Raw genomic sequence first — 17,355 nt, 5'->3', positions numbered from 1 at the left:
ATTAACTTTTTTCAGCCTCGGCTCTTCTTTGGTCGCTTAAAACCAACTGCCATCAACCAACTCACTCATCTATTAATCAACAATGCCCCTCGAACTGAACATCGACCTTACCGAGGAGCGTCCGAAAGTTCCGGAAATCGTGGCTTTCGCCATGGATAAGCCGGTTTTGAATAAGGTGAGGCTACTATGGTTATTGGCTTTTTCTACACGGGTCAATAAATCCAAAGGAAATGAAGTTATACATTGGAGTCACGCCGACTCACGGGCATAATGTTATTTTACCTTCACATCTCACAAAACTTCTTGTAACAAACTCAAGCATTCTATTTTTCGCAGACCAACGTGCTCACGCTCATCCCGAAACGTAATCGTTCGGCTGTTTCGATGCGTGCCGACGAGACGGACAATTGGGGACAAGAGGCTCTCGATGAGAAGGAAGCCTACACTCTTATGCTCCGCGATCCGAGCATCAAGGTAAGAGATTTTTTCTTCTTTTTTTACTCATCAAAAAGTACAAGTGTCCTCTTGATGTCCCGAACAGTTGGGGTTTTGCACATACGTGTCGCTGCAGAATGTGTATCTGTATAGTTTCAAATTTCAAACATCTTTTCAATTGCACAGAAAATTTTTTTTTTAGAACGACCTGTTGGATAGACTCAATACGTTCAGAAGAAACCGCGAGCTCTGTGATGCCGTGCTTTTTGTCAAGGAACGCGAGATTTTCGTTCACAAGGTTGTACTCGCTGCGGTCTCACCGGCGCTATTGGACATGTTCAACGAGGAGAATGAAAGCAGTCAAGACGGTATATTTTTGTTTTAATAGTTAACATTTTTTATTAGTTTTAATTGCAGAAAAATCGCCAACTTCCTCCAGCCCTACCAACGGCCACACCAACGGAATTACCAATGGAAATGGAGAAGTTGCTCACGAGAATGGAGCACCTGTGTCGGCCCAAAAACCACAAAAATCATCGACAACTTTTTACGAATTCTCGCAAACCGACTTTGAATGTTTCGAGGCGCTTGTCAACTTTGCCTACACCGCTAAGTAAGTCATATCAGTTAATTAATCTTCGCCCAATTTTCATGCGACACGCAATCTTCACATGAACATGCTTTCTGACGACATAATAAGCGAGAGAGAGAGAGACAAATTTGATAAGACTGGCCGGCAGTTAAATACATGAGTGTTATCAAATGAAATAATGAGAAAAATCAAAATCATTGTTGAGAAACGACCTATCAAAAATGCCTAATTTTAGACGACGGAAAATAAACAATTTAGATTTAAAACATTTGAAATCAATTAATAAGAACAAAATATCTGTACCAAAGGAGCGTGATGTTTACATTTATCTAATCCCCAACTTTTCAGTTTGGAAATCAGTTCGCGTAAAGTGGCGGAGCTGTACAAAACCGCCTACGCTCTCCAAATGATTCCAGTTATTCGTGCGTGTGCGGCATACCTTGCCGAAAATCTGCAGCTTTCCAATTGCATTGGTACATTCATGCGGGTGCTTTACGGTTTTATAACTTCTATTCTCAGGAATTCGTCGACAGGCGAACTTCCACAACGACACATTCCTCATGGGCAAAGTAGATCAGTTCATAGTCGACAACTTTGATTCGATTGTAAATGACAGCAAGGAATTCACACAGCTTCCCGTCATTCAGGTGAGTTTTTTTTTGAATGATAAGTTTTGGTAGATATTATCAATGGATATAATTAGAAAATGATGATCTGATAGATCACATTAGAGATCAAGTGAGAGTTCGACTTGTCAACGAAAAATTGACTAGTTTCGTTGTAGATGATTCTGGTTTTCCTGTCCCGATATTGGAAGAAAAAAAAATTTCTTTCATTTTAGGTCAGAATTATTGTGCCTGCTGAAGATGGAAAAGTGACGAACAACGCTAATAACAATGGAGGATTGGCAGAGATGGCTTTGTTTTACTTCCAAAACATGCCACATGACCGTGCGGAGCACTCGATCGACCTTCTCACATGCAAGGTTTGTTTCGTATCAAACTAAAATTCTCCCGATATCTGTGATAACCTTGTATGTATCATCTGTGATCAATTAAACCATTTTTAGACGCACATCTTGTACATGGAGGAGAACCACTTGGCAGATTGCATTGAAATGGATGAGCGTTCGTCAGTCGGCAGTTGCGATATCATTCAAGACTACAAAAAATCTGGAAAAGATAGAAAAGACGTGGCGAAAGCTATGACTGCTCAGGAGCCTATCATCAACTCAGTTGTTCAGCACAGAGTGAATGGAGCTGTTCCAGTACGACTCAATGCGTCTCGTCTTCCAAACATGAACGCGTCGAACGAAAGTCTCGAATCAGCTGGAACTGATGACTCGGACCCGCAAGATACAATCGAGGCACGACTAATTTCCACTCATCAGACAGCCCGTAAGTGGATAAAAGCAATTTACTATCTCAAAATCACTTGGCCTACAACAATTGTAACCATAATAATATATTTAAAAATACAAAATGTTTTCGTTTACTCTTCCTATTTTTCAGCACAATACTGGGTTGCTCTTGTCGTTCTGTATCGTCGCCTCTGCGTGCTTAGCCTTCAGCTTACGGACAACGAGGAACTTTTGCGCACCAAACGCGAGCCATGTCCGGTTGATTCTCAAAAAGCTGCTCTTCTTTCTCGCTTGATTTCGTGCACCGGAAAGCAGCAAAAACCACTGGAGTGCATGAGTGCTCCACGTTGCTCCATTGGAGCCTCATTTTTGAATGGAAAGATTTTCGTGTGCGGAGGCTATGATCGTGGAGAATGCTTGAGAAGCGTTGAAGAATATGACGTTGTCAATGGCAAGTGGAGAAATGTTGCCAAAATGAAGGCAGAAAGAGGTCGATTTGACTGTACCATTCATGGCGGAAAAGTCTTCGCTGTTGCGGGTAGTAATGGAAACAATGACCTCAAGAGTTGTGAGATTTACGATCCAAAGGCTGATGTATGGGCTCCACTTCCAAACCTGGCAACTGCTAGATGTCATAATGGATGTGCCACTATTGACAACTACGTCTACTGCATTGGAGGATCATTTGATCAGAAAGTTCTGAAAGATTGTGAGCGCCTAGACACTACAAAGCTGGGTACTGAAGAAGCTGAATGGGAGCCGATGGCGTCAATGGAACATCCAAGATATCAAGCCGGAGTCTGCACTTGGAAAGGGCTTGTTGTGGCTGCCGGTGGTTGCGATCGCTGGACATGCATGGACTCTGTTGAAGCATTCGATCCAAAAACCAATGCATGGCGTCAACTTCCGAAGCTTCGTCAGGCAAGACGCGGAGGTGCTGTGGCTGTGGTTCGTGACACTTTATACGTGATTGGAGGGCACGATGGAACTCAGTCATTGGATACTGTGGAGATTCTAGACAGTCCTTCGTCTCAATGGCGTGTTGGTCCAACTTTGACTACTCCAAGGTGAGAATATATTTTTGAACAAGTCTTTGGTTTTGCTTTGGTGTTGCTTTGGTGTTGCTTTTTAAAAAATATGCTAGTATATAATTTTGCGCATAGCTTTATAAAATTAGATAGTAGAGTCTCACCAATTTCATAAAATATTAAAACATTTCCAAATTTTCAGAGCCAACACCCATGCCGTTGTCACCGCCGGAAACGTGATCTTCTGCATTGGAGGTTTCAACGGCGTCAAGTTCCTTGACACAATCGAGCTTTTGGAGAATGGTTAGTTACTTCGTCTGATTTTTTGAAAAGTAATATTTAACATTTCAGAACAAATCGGCTGGCGTAACTGGCAGCACTGTCCACAGCAGATTCTCGAAGAGCACGAGGAAGAAGACTCAAGCCTCATGGACGATGAAGCTACTTCCACCGCACCCTCTTCTCCTTAAAACTTGAAATTGTTGGAGATTTCTTATTTGTACACTTCTTCCTTTACATGTTCACTTGCTTGCTTTTCTTGGTATTTTCCTTTTTGTCTGGTATCTGCCCTTTTTCTAATTTTTTATTCATCTCTAGATAATTGACATTTCTCGTCTGAAAATATCAATTGGTACACTTTTCGTTGTAAAAACATATATTATTTTCTTTTTGTGATTTAAAAGTTACCTGGGCATTTCTTCCCTGGAACTACACACTTTCAAAAATTCTGGAAATCGTTTTCAAATTTTCACAGTTCCTTTCATCCATATTGGTTTGTTTTTGTTTCACTTTGTTCATTTCTGATTGTAAATTTTGATATCCTTCGTCTCTCATACATTTCTCTTTTTCTTCCTACTGTTTCTTCTCCAAGTTTAAAATACTTATGGTTTGGCAATACAAAGATTCACGTAGATTACTGGTATTGTAGATGATCCCATCACCCCCATCCTTTTTCTTCACTGATTCGATTCCTACGCAATTGTTTCTGTTTTTCTAGCCCGTTTTGTCAAACGTGAGAAGAGGCCCAAAAACGAAAAATAAACTTTTTTTCATTGGATTTTTGCACATTTTTGTTTGAAAAAGTAATCAATTTTAGCTTGTTTTGTGAACCTGGAAAAATCAGTTTTTGATCGAGTTGGGTGAAATTCGTTTAAAGTTTTTTAAATTGAGTTTGCCGTATTATTTCAAAATTTGTACATTTCCAAAACACCCTCAAAATTATTTTAAAAATTCCAAAATCTACTTTGGGAGCAATTTTCGGAAATTACGTAAATGATTTTGAATTATTTGCGTTTGATTTTTTTTGTACAGAGAAAAGCTAAAATAAATTTATAAACAAACAACGGACCGCTTTTGCAGTAACACTTAGCTTTAATTAACGGAATTATGAAAACCATTCTAAATAATAAAAAATGGCCCACAATAAACGAGACCCAGGTTGAACACTGAACTGAGTATGTAAAAGACAGATGATTATCAGTACTCAAATCAACATCAGAATTTCAGTATTTATAACAAATTAGTTTCTGAAGTGTTTCAATTATGATCTAGTAAAACAGTAGTACTGAAAAAGTACACATTTATTTCACTTACTGCCCTAGCAATTTGTCATAAAACCTTTAAATCTGGAAATTTTGCTCGGCGAATAGCCGCAACTTTTCAACCAACCAAAGCAATGCCAATCACAAAAGGTGAGAAGTTGAGAAGTTGCTGTTCATTGCCGAAGTGGATTTCTAGACATTTAATCACAATTTCTAGTCGATGATGAAACGTTATCGCTTTGTTATTTCAAAGCAACAAGTGTTTAAATTGTCTTGTCAAATAAAAAACCCCTAACACTGCTCGCAAATAAAAACAAGATTTCATCGCGAGCGACAATGGGAGAAGCGACGAGCCAGTGATTCAGATAAAAGAAGTAAATGGGCAAACGGTAAAAATACTTCCGGGAGCGAAACCGCTTGTTCGAAAAAACAATAACGGAGGTTGAATTACGAATTTCAAAGAAAGTTGGCAAAAATCAAGGAGCCACAGTGATATCTATTTATTGAAATACAAATCTGCATGGCGCTGTACACCAGTCGGAGCACACGCGTGCGAACGGCTGGTAAATAAATAAGTATAAAATTAGTGTGGTCAATCTATGGAAATCTCAATAATTATGGAAATAAATTAAACGATTAGTTACCTAATACAATTATAAACAAAACCTAATACAAACCTAATAAAATTATAAACCTAATACAATTATATACCTAATACAATTATAAACCTAATACAATTACATATTTAAATAAAAAACGTTAAGATATAATGGGAGAGAGGAGACTTGAGCATTATAATTAATTGATATAAAATAAGACAGTGAAATTTAGCATGAATTACTAATTTTTCCTGATATTAGGTGATCTAAATCAGTTCCTTTTCCAGAATCTCTTCTCCAGACGACGATCCTGATCCAATGTTTGAAGTAGTTGTCAAAACCATTCTAGTCTTTTCGGCGTTCGAAAATGAGATTGATGATGGAACTCGTTTCTTTTTTGGCGGTTGGTCTGAAAAACCATTAAAATACGTTATTTATATACATATATACTAATTTCATTTTAAATTTAAAAAAATAACAAAGGATTCAATACTGATTTTCCAATGAGTTTTTCTGATTTTGTTCTTTCTGATTCTGACACCGATTTGTATAGAAAAAAGAATTTTAATAACAAGTAAATACTTATTTACTTTTTCGCAAGATTGGTATGTGTTGTATCCATCTTTTATCAATTTTAACTTGTTTTACATTTTTTCAGGAGATCTGCCAAAGTGTTGAACCTGTTTCTTATTCAATATTTTGGTAAAATATGAAAATACTAATAAATATTAATAATAATAGTGAAATACTTTTAACAATATTGGCATAAAAATTCGATATTGCATAAATGAGGATTCACAATGTAACACACCTTTGCCCAAATCAGAAGAAGTATCCACAAGCATTCGCTTCAAAGTATTGGAAGATTGATCTTCAACAAGTGTTGAAATATTTTTTGGATTGTAAGGAACAACAGCTAAAACGTTTTCTTGACGTTTTTTCTCTGATGTTTCTTGAGTACCAGTCGAAGAACAAGAATCCACATTCGACTCGACGTCCAATGAATGTACAAATGACGCGTTTTCATTCGCATCGTCACGGCTGCTCTCATGTTTCTAAAAACTCAATATATTGATTTTGTATTTTTCTAAAACAACTAACCTCTTTTTGCCAAAACTGCTTCATACGCTCCTGCTCCATACGCTTGCTCAGTGATTCTTTAGAACCATGATCATCCAAACTACGCAATCGCTCTTTTTCCTAAAAAAAAAACTCATGTGTTTATTAATTAATGAAAAAGCTTCAAAAAAAAAAACCAATAACAAACTGTTCACGATACTTTTCTTCGGCTCAAATCACTAACCTTCATCTGTCCATGGCTTTCTCGAAGTTGGGCTTTTGTTTCTTCGAAGGCAATGACATCAATATTTTGCACGTCCGTGCAAGAACTTGTGCTCCCCGTCGATTCAATAGATTTGAAACGTTTTCCGAGCAACATGCCTAGATCAGGTACCAATGGACGAGAACTCGTGCTAACCGTTGCTTCAGTCGATGTTGACCGTTTTCCAAACAACATTTCTAGATCAGGTATCAATGGGCCCGTTTCGTAGGTATATTTATCCAGCAGAGATTTGTACTCGGTTGGGGTGCATTGGTGCTCTTTTTGATTATTCTGAAAGTAAGTTTAGTTTAGAAAAATAACCGTTGGTCCGTTTCGTGAGTATATTTAATACCAAAGATTTGATTGGTCGCGGTGTATTGGTGCTTTTTTTGATTATTCCTAATGCATGTTTCACGCACTTTTTCACCAACATCAGCACACTTAATGTAAAATGCCAAAACAAGAGCCTATTTAAAATATTAAAACCTACTTGAGCCTTGATTCCAAGGGCTTCTATTTCTCTTCCATTCATTGTTGAATTGTTAGAATCCTTCAACAAGCCGGTGTCTACACGAGAAAATTGAATGGATCTATCATCGTTAGTTTCGACGTCTGTAGACTCAAACAAGTCGATTTGGGGATCCAACGCTAGCTCATGGTTCTTTGCATCCTGTTGAAATCAGATGATCATTAAGTGAGTACTTCATTAAATCAACTAGCCTTTTTCTCATCAAGAGCCTGTTCAAACTGACGACGCTCCTGTTCATTGTAACCAACATCAACAGAAGAATGACTATTCATACAAGCAGAAGAATTGGTCTTCGGATAAACTGGATATAGAAACGCGGCTCTCCGGAGAGTTGCTTGGCATTTTTCTGCCAATGTATTTGGTGTTGTAGTCGATGAACTGATTTTTTCATCCGAGGCTACGTCCAGTGAGATTTCAAAAGAAACTATGCGATTAGAGTCTTCACGGTCTTTTTCACCAATCTGATTAAAGAATTATAAAATTTAACTTCAAATAGTTGAATTTTTCACTAAGACTGCGTACCTTTATCTGCTCACAACGCTGCTCCGAATTTTGCTTTTCGCTCTCTACAAAAACAGAACTGTCGAAACCATGTACTTCCATTTGAGTATCTGCACTACTGTACGGATTAGCTGGCATCGAACTTCTCTCAATCATTCTTGCCAATGAAGTCACAGAGATCTGTTTGTCTTCTTGTTTTTCCTGGAAAACATAATCACTCATTAAACTAACGCAATGAAAACTTACTGCAGTTTCCTGTGAAACTTCTTCTACTTTCTTGTTTTCTGCCAGAAGAGAAATGTCAAAGTGACTTTGCTCTGGATGAATATCAGATAGTGGACAAGATCCAAAGGACGACTCGTGGTCCAACGCCGAAGAGTTCCGAGTTTTCTTTGCGTAATCACATTGGTTTTTCTCCTTCTGCAAACAAAATATTTTATATGAATAAATTTTTTACCACCATCAATAGTTTTAAACATTTTTCCCACTAGCGCTACTTCACATTTAAGCAACTAACCAGTTTCTGCTCCATCAACTGTTCCAAACGACGGCGCTCGCTTTTCACAAAACCAGAACTAGCAAAACATTGTGCATTGACACGATCATCTGTGCTTGTGTTCCCATCACTCGACAAACAAGAAGAGTTTTGAACAGTCATAGAGAATTGGAGCCCTTTCTGAAAACATATTCATATTAATTTTACAGTTAATTCAATAAAATCACTAACATGTGCATCCACTGAATTTCCTTTCATTTGCGGATCAATTTGTTTCACATGATCGGAATTTTTCAGCTGTCTTGTTTCCTCATAACTGGTGTTCAATGTGTTTCCAGAAATTGAATTCATACCGTTGCACAACTGGTCATCATGAGTTCCCACATTTATTGGAGATGTAGGAATCTCACCAAAATAGAAAGTCTTATCGGGGGTAGCATCTCTCAGAGTTCGATAATCTTGTAAAGCACTCGCTAGCTTTTTAGTTTTATCTTCTTCAATCACATGTGGGTAGTTTGGAGTGCCCCAATTTGGATCAAACGCAATAACTTCTTCTGGTCTGTACAATGGAGCAGGTCTTTTGGTGTTTGGTTGAATATCATACAAGCTATCATCTAAATGCAATTTCGTTAGAGATTGTGCAATCAAACGTACAAAATTTACCATAAGATTTGAATCCATAATATTCTGCGTTGGTTTCCAATTTCTCAGTTTTATTATTGGCCATTTCCACATCGCTCCGAATCATTACAAAAAAATCCAGAAGCTCGATCACCAAATCATCAGAAAACTTGTCAACGTCCGCCATCTTTTCGCGATAAGACAAAAGACTTCTGGGCTCTTTTCCATCGTTGTATTCACCGAACTGAACAATGCGCAGGATCGGGATACTGTAGTTTTCCGGAATCGAGTTCATCAATTTTTTGAGTTCAGCTTTATCATCCATATCAATTTCAAATCTCGCATAAAATGACGAATATCGTCCAATTTCACACGGAGACGTTGTCTTCTCTTTTCCATTACCAGCCACAGGTTTTGAGCAGACATCTGGTACATTGGAAACAATTGAATCTTTTGATTTTAATTTGAAATAAAACGTTGATTCATTGTCACATAATTTCATTGAACTGTACCCATTGGAGCGCATTTTTGAATGAGTATCAGAAGAACTATCTGACCCATTTCTTTCAATATTCAGTCGACTTGCAGATCGCAAGGTCATGCGCCTTGAGCCCAGTTTGGGATCCTCCATTGAAAATCTGAAATATGTTTTAAAATGATTTCATAAATTGGAATAAAGTGAAAAGATTGAAAGTTCACAACAAACAGTTAATTTGATGGTATTGCTTGGAAACAAAAGCTAAACGTCTTTTTAAAAAATAGAACACGATCTGAGCAACTTTTGAATTGTTTCGTTTCAAAAATCCGCGCTTCAAAAAAATTCAAGCTAAATTCAAGGATGATTGTAAACGTAGAAGAAATATGCAGATACAGAAAAAAACAAGATAAAATGAACTCCAAGTGGACACCAAAACTTGTGTTACGAGTTCTAAAACTAGCCTAACTTAGTTCGTTTATTTATCAGTTTGAAGCTTATTTCAGAAAAGAAACCAATACACTAGCGGACGAGTTTATGATGCGGCACACAACTGCGAAGTTCGTAACAAAAGAGAAACGATCAAAAAACGAATTTTAAAAAATTTTAAAAAGTTAATCACATGGAAGAAATAAATTAGCAAGCGACTGAATCTTCGAAAACGAGGAGCAGAATCTGTAGTTTGGAAAAAAACCCAAATTGTTCATATTACAGGACAATTAATTTTTTACCGCATGCGAATAATGATAGTGCAGATGAAAGGACTATGCTAATAAGATGCGCATCACCAACCGGGCTAGAGATGAGAAAAAATGGCCGAAAGGTGATGGCAAATGAAAAGAAATGAATCACGGCCATAAAAAATACATGGAGACTGCACGAGAGGGCAGTCGGCGAGAGTCCCGGGCGGGAAATTCTGGAATGTTTTATCTCGGTCCCCGAACACCCTGCGCCGACAGTTCATATAAGGAGGTGAGAGAGCGCAGAGAAAGGAGAGACAATGCCGCCCTAGATCTGTTCCTGTTCGCGCTCCGCTGCCATTCGAAGGTGGGACCTTCGAATGGCGGCGGAGCGCGTTTGCAGCAGGGGTGTGATAATAGCTGATTTAGCCGAATATGCCGATCGGCTGATCTTGAAAAACAAGTGTCTTTTTTTCTGGCTTTTCTGAGTTCCAAACAGTTTGGAATAGTTTACAACGATTCAAAGTAAACGTTTCTAAAAACTGTTCGGCGTGCGTGCAAGGGTATGAAAACTGCATTTTTACAGAGATTTAGCAAACAAAGTTGAATATTTTTTAAAAAAATATGTCAAAAAACTATTCATTCACAAGAGTTGCTTGCATGAGATCGGGTGCAGGAGCATGAAAACCGTTGAAAAATACCTCGAAAGAATAACCGGAGAAGCAATATGAGGAGGGGTGAGAGGATGACAATAATGAGATCAATAAAAAACTGGATAACAATAGAAAATATCAAACATTTCAGAATATACAATTATGAAGTTATTTCCTTAATAATAATAAATGATACAAAACCTGTCTTGGAAAAATATCAGGAGACTTAACTTGAGTATAAATTAAGACATATAAAACGTGGGTCAAGCCACTCAAAATCTACCTAGATTAAACAAAAATACTAGGATAGGAATATAGGAAATGCAAAAATCAATATAAACATCTTTGAATAATGAAAACGAGAGTCAAGTTGGTAGAAAATCGGATGCAACAATAACAGATTCAAACGTTCAACTACGAATGTAGGCAACTGCTTCTGAATTTGAACAGCGTTGTAGCGTCGTTGTTGTCATACTCCGTTTGCAGACGGCTGAGAAGTCTAGCCTGAAATTACAAATTTATAACGTATGACAATCAAATTTGAAAAATAGTAACCCTGGATTGTCGTCTCATAGCTTTTCTGTGCTCCAGTTTTCGTTCCGCGCTAATTTGTGACCTTTCCAATCGATGCTGTTCCTTGTCTCGTCGAATCTCTTCGTCAGTTATCACACAAACCTTATTACAAAATAAGAACATGTGTTTTCTGGAAGTGTCCAACGGCTGTCTTCCAGACATGGAAGCATTTTCTCTTCTTGTATTCTGATTCTGGCTTTGATCAACTGGCCCTGATCGTCCTTTGAGAATGCCGGTTGCACGAGAATTTGCAGTAATCCACGAGTTGTTCGAGGCAGGTGCTAACAATGGCTTAGTGTTAGAGTCACTTGGAAGCAGTCTGTCAATGACTGAGAATTGACCATTTTTCATGTGTGAAACGTTTGGTGCTTGACAACGAGGTGCAGCAAACTTTGAGGCAGCCGCATTCACTGTTGAAACCTTTGATGAGTGAATCATTCGTGTTGGAGCCTTTGACCGATAATCATTCACATTTGCAGCGATTGACGACGAAGAGTGGAGTGCGGCACCAATCGGCACTTGGACTCTCTGGGTGTAAGAATGTTGTCGTGTATCGCGCTGTGAAAAGAATGGTTCATCACTTCGAGCCGCTTGTTTTGATGTAGATGTACACGCAGTTGTGACAGCACTTTTGGTTCGGTACACTCTTTTGGCACGAATCTTCTTTCTTGAACGCTCTGAAAAATCCATTTTTATATTCCTATTATAGAAGATTTGTCTTGATTTGAAATTTCATAGTTTACTTCAAAACTGTTTAAATCTAAATCATAATGATATCTAGAGCAAATAAACTATGACATCCCCAACATCGCGGTTCATACTTGGATGATATTCCACCAAGTTGGATTTGCTAAAATTCTTTAACTGAGCAAGTGTCTTTGGCTTTTCATTGGAGACTGTATCACTATCCGAATTCAAATAGTTTCCCAGATGTGATTCTTTGAAACGAGCAATGTATGAAGATCGTTCATCGAAGGTTTTCCGTGAGAAGCGTGGCTTTTTTGACAGAAGTTCTGAAAGTTATTAGTTTTATTTGTCTTGATAATGATCTAGTTGTTGTTTCAAATCGGTGTTTGAAGAAGATATGTTTAAAAAAAATATGAGAATAGCCATAATTTGAAGAAATCGCTGAAGCTGTGACTAACCTCGTTTGAAGTTCAAATCAGCCGTCAACTCCCGATCACTCCACCATTCTGGATCGCTATCGCCTGACGTAGAGCTAATGTCCACAATTGGCTTCGCGTACGATTTTTTCAACAGTTTGTGAGCTGAGATTGCATCTTTCATTGAGCCCTTGATTGCAGGGAGCTTATAGACAACCGCTCGAGGGGGAAGCAACGCTCCGGCCTCCTTTTTCATCGGTTTTATTGGCGGTGCTGCTGTAAATGCTGAATATATAGCGGCTAAATGAATGTTAAACTATTTTTGAAATTACAGTTCTGACTATTAAATACAAGAAAACTTTTGACCAAATTTATAGATATATATAAAATATGTAGAAGTATATAAAACTTACGCTTAGATTTGAGAATATGGAAAAACATGTGAGAAGAACTTGAATAAAATGCAACAGCGTAGGATGACTGAGGCTGGTACCATGGGACTGGCACGCCTTCTTCGACAAATCTTGATACATTAGCCTTCTTGAGTAGAATACCTGAAAAACAAACATGAATTGCGTGTTGCCATTGGTGGAGTGGCTGATGTTAGAACAGTTATCTTTTGTGGGTGCATTTCTGAAAAGTGATTGATGCATTGATGAACAAATTAGACATAAACAATTATTTAAAAGACAGCAAACCTGTGTCCGAATCAGAAGAGCTTTCTGATAGTTTTCGCTTTGATGAAGCATTATTAGAAGTCCTTGCTGAATATTGAGAAACATCACTTGAAACTGTGTTTCCGAAATCCTCTTCAGATGCATTTTGAGTCGATGAAAAATATATCACATTCGTCGCGAACTCACAATAGATTCTAAAAGAAGGTCTACGACTGACCACGGCATGTTCACTATCTTTTTCATCTTTCTGAAAACACAAGTTCTTCATTGATTTTTTTTACAGAGCCGCTAACCTTCCATTCCATATACCGCTTCAGACGGAAGCACTTCCCTTCTTTAATGGCAAAGCTATATACTTCCATGTCAGAACTCGTGATTTCCTTCGAATCAGTTGTCATCGAATCCTTTCTGTGCGAACTGGTTGAAGAATAACAACTTTGATTGGGACGAGGGAACTGATACAATTGCTCATTTTGCTGAAATATAACATTATTCTTTGATTTTAACAAAGAAAACTGTTACTTCTGCTATCTTCATCATTTCCTCCATGTGTCGTCTATTCTTTTCCTTGCGATCTGTTATGTAAGGCCAACATTCCGTACGAGAAATTGTAGGTGGCAAATATTTATCATTCGATTTGACGTTCAACCAAAGTCCCGGAAAAGCAATTCGACTGGCTATATTGTGTTCAGTAGGCATCCAGTTTCTTTCGTTTTCAATTGCTGATGAAGTCTCGGAACCGAGGTTGTTTGGTTGCTTATTCTGAAATTGTAAACACTCATCAACTGATACGATGAGAACACTCACTGAAACTTCCTCTGAAATTCCCTCTATGTACTTTTTCTCCGCAAGATGAGAATTGTCTAAGCCACGTGTGTCTACTTGCGGTGGGAGAGATTCCAAACGAGAGTTATGCTCCAAATGGGAAGTGATTCGATTTGCTTTTTTGTGATCACTGTTAACTTCTTTCTTCTAAAAACAAAAGGCTTTCATTGAATTAACGCACTTAAATAAATTAACCTGCTTTTTTTCAACTAACTGATCCCAGCGCCGGCACTCCTTTTCTACGAAACCAGTACTGGCAAAACGTTGTGCATTGACACGATCATCTGTGCTTCTGTTCCCACCAACCATCAATGAGCTTTGCACGTTCATATCCGACAAAGAAGAAGAACCTCGAAGTGCCGAGTTTCCTCGGAACCCATTCTAAAAAAATAGTAATTGAAACATCAATCAATAAGAACACTGACTTGTGTTTCCGTTGATATCGTTTCCATTTTCCGATCAACTTTTGAAAAATCAGAATCTTCAATACTTCTAGCTCCTGCATAAGAATTTGAATCGATATCATTACGCACGAGTCCAGCGTGAGATTGCACATTTGTTGAAAATGTAAGGACTGCACTATTTCTTGATGAGTTTCTAGATCCATTACTAAAACGTTCAGTGGTACTATTTGGATGAGATGAAATGTCTACATGCAGTGTGTTCAATGGAGCTGGTCTCGTCTTATTGAATCTGATATCAGATACACGATCATCTGAATATAATTCATTAAGTTATTTTACAACTTTACACACAAAACGTACCATAAGATTTGAATCCATAATATTCAGCCTTGGTGTCGAGGATTCGGCTCACGTAGTTTGCCCTCTCTACATCGTTATGAATCATTTCAAAAAAATCCAGAAGCTCAATCGCCAAAGCATCAGAAAAATAGTCACAGTCCGTCATCCTTTTGCGATAAGACATGAGGCTTCTTGGCTTCTTTCCAGCGTTGTATTCACCAAATTGAACAATACGCAAGATGGGGATACTGTAGTGGTCAGGAATATGATTCATCAATCTCCTGAGCTTGATCTTGTCATCTATTTCAACTACAACTCTTCCATAAACCGAAACATATGGGCCAATTTCACACGGTGGATTTGTTTTCTTTCCAACACAACTACTCGCAAGTGCCGAGAAAGCTTCAGATTTCTTAGAAGCGACTGGTTCATATGTATTTTGACTGAAAAAAAGATAATTAGGACATGTGAAAATTTTAAAAACAATATATATATACCGGTTGGAACTGTTTTTTGTGTGGTTTTGGGGCAGAGCATCGATTAAAATCGCCCGATTCAGTTTATTCGAGGTCTTCAAGGAAAGTTGTTTTGAGCCAAGCTTGGGATTATTCATTCAAATATCTGGAATATTTAAATTCAGTGAATTTAAACACGTTAATAGTAATGATATTCAAATGACACGGCAAACTTGAAGTTATTTTGAGGAGGAAGGTTAGAATTCAATTTATAAACAGTAAAGAACGAACTATATATTTAAACTAAAAAATCTTATATAAACTCATAAAACATAGCATTCTCCTCATAAACCTTACAACAATTCTAGACATTCTAGCCAAATAACAGCCTAGTGATAATATTAAACGCAAAAATAAATTACTTGTCTGCCGGCAGTATTGTAGGCATCTACAGTGACAGCTACAATAGACCAGATAGCAGCTTAATTCACAAAAATTTACTTTAAAGAGAAAACAGATAATGTACTTAAGCTACGAAAATTGTTGGAAAAGCCATATAAACACATCGAACAAAGAAAACGAGCGTGAAAAAGGTACAGGAGAAAATCAACAAAATCTAATTGACTCTGAAATTGGTCCGCATAAAAACTATCAACAGTCCACACATTACTTATGGACGGAAAAGATTGAAAACGCAAAGAAACATATGTGTTTATGCCGGCGTTACAGCTCGCCGGAGCTTTCTAGGAAAAAGAACAATCAGAAATTAGCTGAAAAATATAAATTACAACACTAAAATCATCAAAGGTGAATATAAGAAAGACAAGAGAGTCAGAGAAAATCATCATAAAGAGAAATAGTGGAGAGATACATGAGAGGCAGACGACGTGATTTCCCAGGAGCAAAAAAAAAACAGATTCGAGAAGAGGTCCGCACATCCCTCTCCTCTCTGTTTTTGGTCCGCGCACCCCTTGTCAACAGTTCGTCTAGGGAGGGAAATGACGCAATAACCTTTATTGTTTTTTTGTTTCTACTGTTTTTTGAATTACCGATTTTTTTTTCGAATTCGTCCATCCTTCTTCGTCGTCGTCTCGTTCCAAATCCCTTCCGATTGTCCCAATCCATCCACCAATCCACCCATCCATCCCGGTCGTACTGATCCTTTCATCGATCGTCCACCATTTTGATCCATTACCGCTGTAACTTTTTGAAGATCTCAAGCAATCGATGATGATTAAAGGATGGATGGGTGGAAAAAAGGAAGGATAAAATCCTAAACTGTAAGGAATTCGTTTGATGCTGCATCTAAACTGAAAACGTTTACAGATGCTGAAAGCTGTGATGGAACAAATTCTGGGCAGTGGATGGGATGGGCAAGACGATCACGATGGGTGGATTCGGGATGGATCGGGACCAGGGCTGGGACTTTTTCGAAATCTCATTTTCGAAACCGAAAACGAAAATGTTCGTTTTAAAACACGAAAACAAAAACGAAAACGAAAATGGCACTGTTTCAAATCTACAACTGGACTTACAGTTTTTAGGCCATATGTTGCCTCAAAAGCTTTTTTGGTGGCAAGTACTCATTTACCTCTCTCTCATAGACTTACTTCGCTCATTAAAGGTGGAGTAGTGCCAGTGGGTAAATTGTTAAAACCCACTCCTTTAGTCCCAAAATGACCAAATATCATGATAAAACTTTTCAAAAATTTTTTGAACGATTTTTATTTACTGTCAAAAAGTGGCAATTACTCAGTTTTTGCCACTCATAATTTTGGAAGTCGACCAAAAAAAATTTTTTTTTCGACATTTTTTATGTTTTAATTTTGTTTAAATTCGTAGGGGTCGAAATATGCGACATTTCTTTAAATTTTCTCAAAAGCTCGTATTTTTCAAAATTTTTATTCGAAAACTTTTCACAAACTACCGTATATTCTCTATTGGTGCTTATAGGCTATAGAACTTAAAGCCCTTTTCGAACATAAGGATTCTACTGTAACTCTATTTTTCATCTGAAATTGTGTTTTGAACTTTTGAATTGAAGAAACAACAAGCTTTAATTTTTCAAAAATCATCAAAATTTTATTAGATACTGTGGAAATATGTTTTACTTGTTGCTTGAATGAATTTTTAGCCAAATTCGGTGCA

General features: G+C 37.7%; 3 protein-coding genes across 4 annotated transcripts; 1 reads left to right on the top strand and 2 right to left on the bottom strand.

Annotated features, from left to right (window-relative positions):
* The first annotated feature begins 15 nt into the window (after nucleotides 1-15).
* On the top strand, nucleotides 16-4,471 carry ivns-1 (BTB domain-containing protein). Its single transcript, NM_077708.9, has 11 exons — nucleotides 16-175; nucleotides 337-474; nucleotides 638-803; nucleotides 853-1,048; nucleotides 1,376-1,500; nucleotides 1,547-1,674; nucleotides 1,869-2,012; nucleotides 2,097-2,424; nucleotides 2,539-3,454; nucleotides 3,618-3,718; nucleotides 3,767-4,471. Exons 1-11 carry the CDS (start codon nucleotides 83-85, stop codon nucleotides 3,883-3,885), a joined length of 2,454 nt encoding a protein of 817 aa, NP_510109.1. The 5' UTR covers nucleotides 16-82; the 3' UTR covers nucleotides 3,886-4,471.
* Nucleotides 4,472-5,448: 977 nt separating this feature from the next.
* On the bottom strand, nucleotides 5,449-9,661 carry R09A8.2 (Dentin sialophosphoprotein-like). The gene is made up of 11 exons (NM_001373539.3): nucleotides 9,066-9,661; nucleotides 8,634-9,016; nucleotides 8,424-8,582; nucleotides 8,153-8,326; nucleotides 7,928-8,107; nucleotides 7,597-7,866; nucleotides 7,367-7,546; nucleotides 6,859-7,167; nucleotides 6,657-6,755; nucleotides 6,367-6,610; nucleotides 5,449-5,964 (listed from the first exon to the last, which is right to left on the bottom strand). The coding sequence occupies exons 1-11, from the start codon at nucleotides 9,652-9,654 to the stop codon at nucleotides 5,822-5,824; spliced, it is 2,730 nt and encodes a 909-aa protein (NP_001359550.1). The 5' UTR covers nucleotides 9,655-9,661; the 3' UTR covers nucleotides 5,449-5,821.
* A 1,076-nt stretch (nucleotides 9,662-10,737) lies between these two features.
* Nucleotides 10,738-15,375, bottom strand: R09A8.1 (the record flags this gene model as incomplete). 2 transcript variants are annotated; one of them, NM_001373537.2, is made up of 13 exons in its annotated part: nucleotides 10,738-11,335; nucleotides 11,387-12,081; nucleotides 12,226-12,417; nucleotides 12,550-12,783; nucleotides 12,921-13,061; nucleotides 13,206-13,431; nucleotides 13,478-13,660; nucleotides 13,707-13,946; nucleotides 13,992-14,156; nucleotides 14,205-14,390; nucleotides 14,435-14,724; nucleotides 14,774-15,195; nucleotides 15,250-15,375. In NM_001373537.2, 13 exons carry the CDS (start codon nucleotides 15,363-15,365, stop codon nucleotides 11,246-11,248), a joined length of 3,180 nt encoding a protein of 1,059 aa, NP_001359549.1. The 2 variants fall into 2 exon arrangements, with proteins under 2 accessions (NP_001359549.1, NP_001359725.1); NM_001373538.3 differs by lacking the exons at nucleotides 13,707-13,946; nucleotides 13,992-14,156; nucleotides 14,205-14,390; ... (1 more) ...; nucleotides 14,774-15,195; nucleotides 15,250-15,375 and having other exon boundaries at nucleotides 11,246-11,335; nucleotides 13,478-13,546.
* Between the last annotated feature and the right edge of the window lie 1,980 nt (nucleotides 15,376-17,355).

This window comes from Caenorhabditis elegans, chromosome X (assembly GCF_000002985.6).
Source record: "Caenorhabditis elegans chromosome X".
In the NCBI taxonomy this organism is placed as follows: Eukaryota; Metazoa; Nematoda; class Chromadorea; order Rhabditida; family Rhabditidae; genus Caenorhabditis; species Caenorhabditis elegans.
This window is presented reverse-complemented; position numbering and strand designations above follow the sequence as displayed.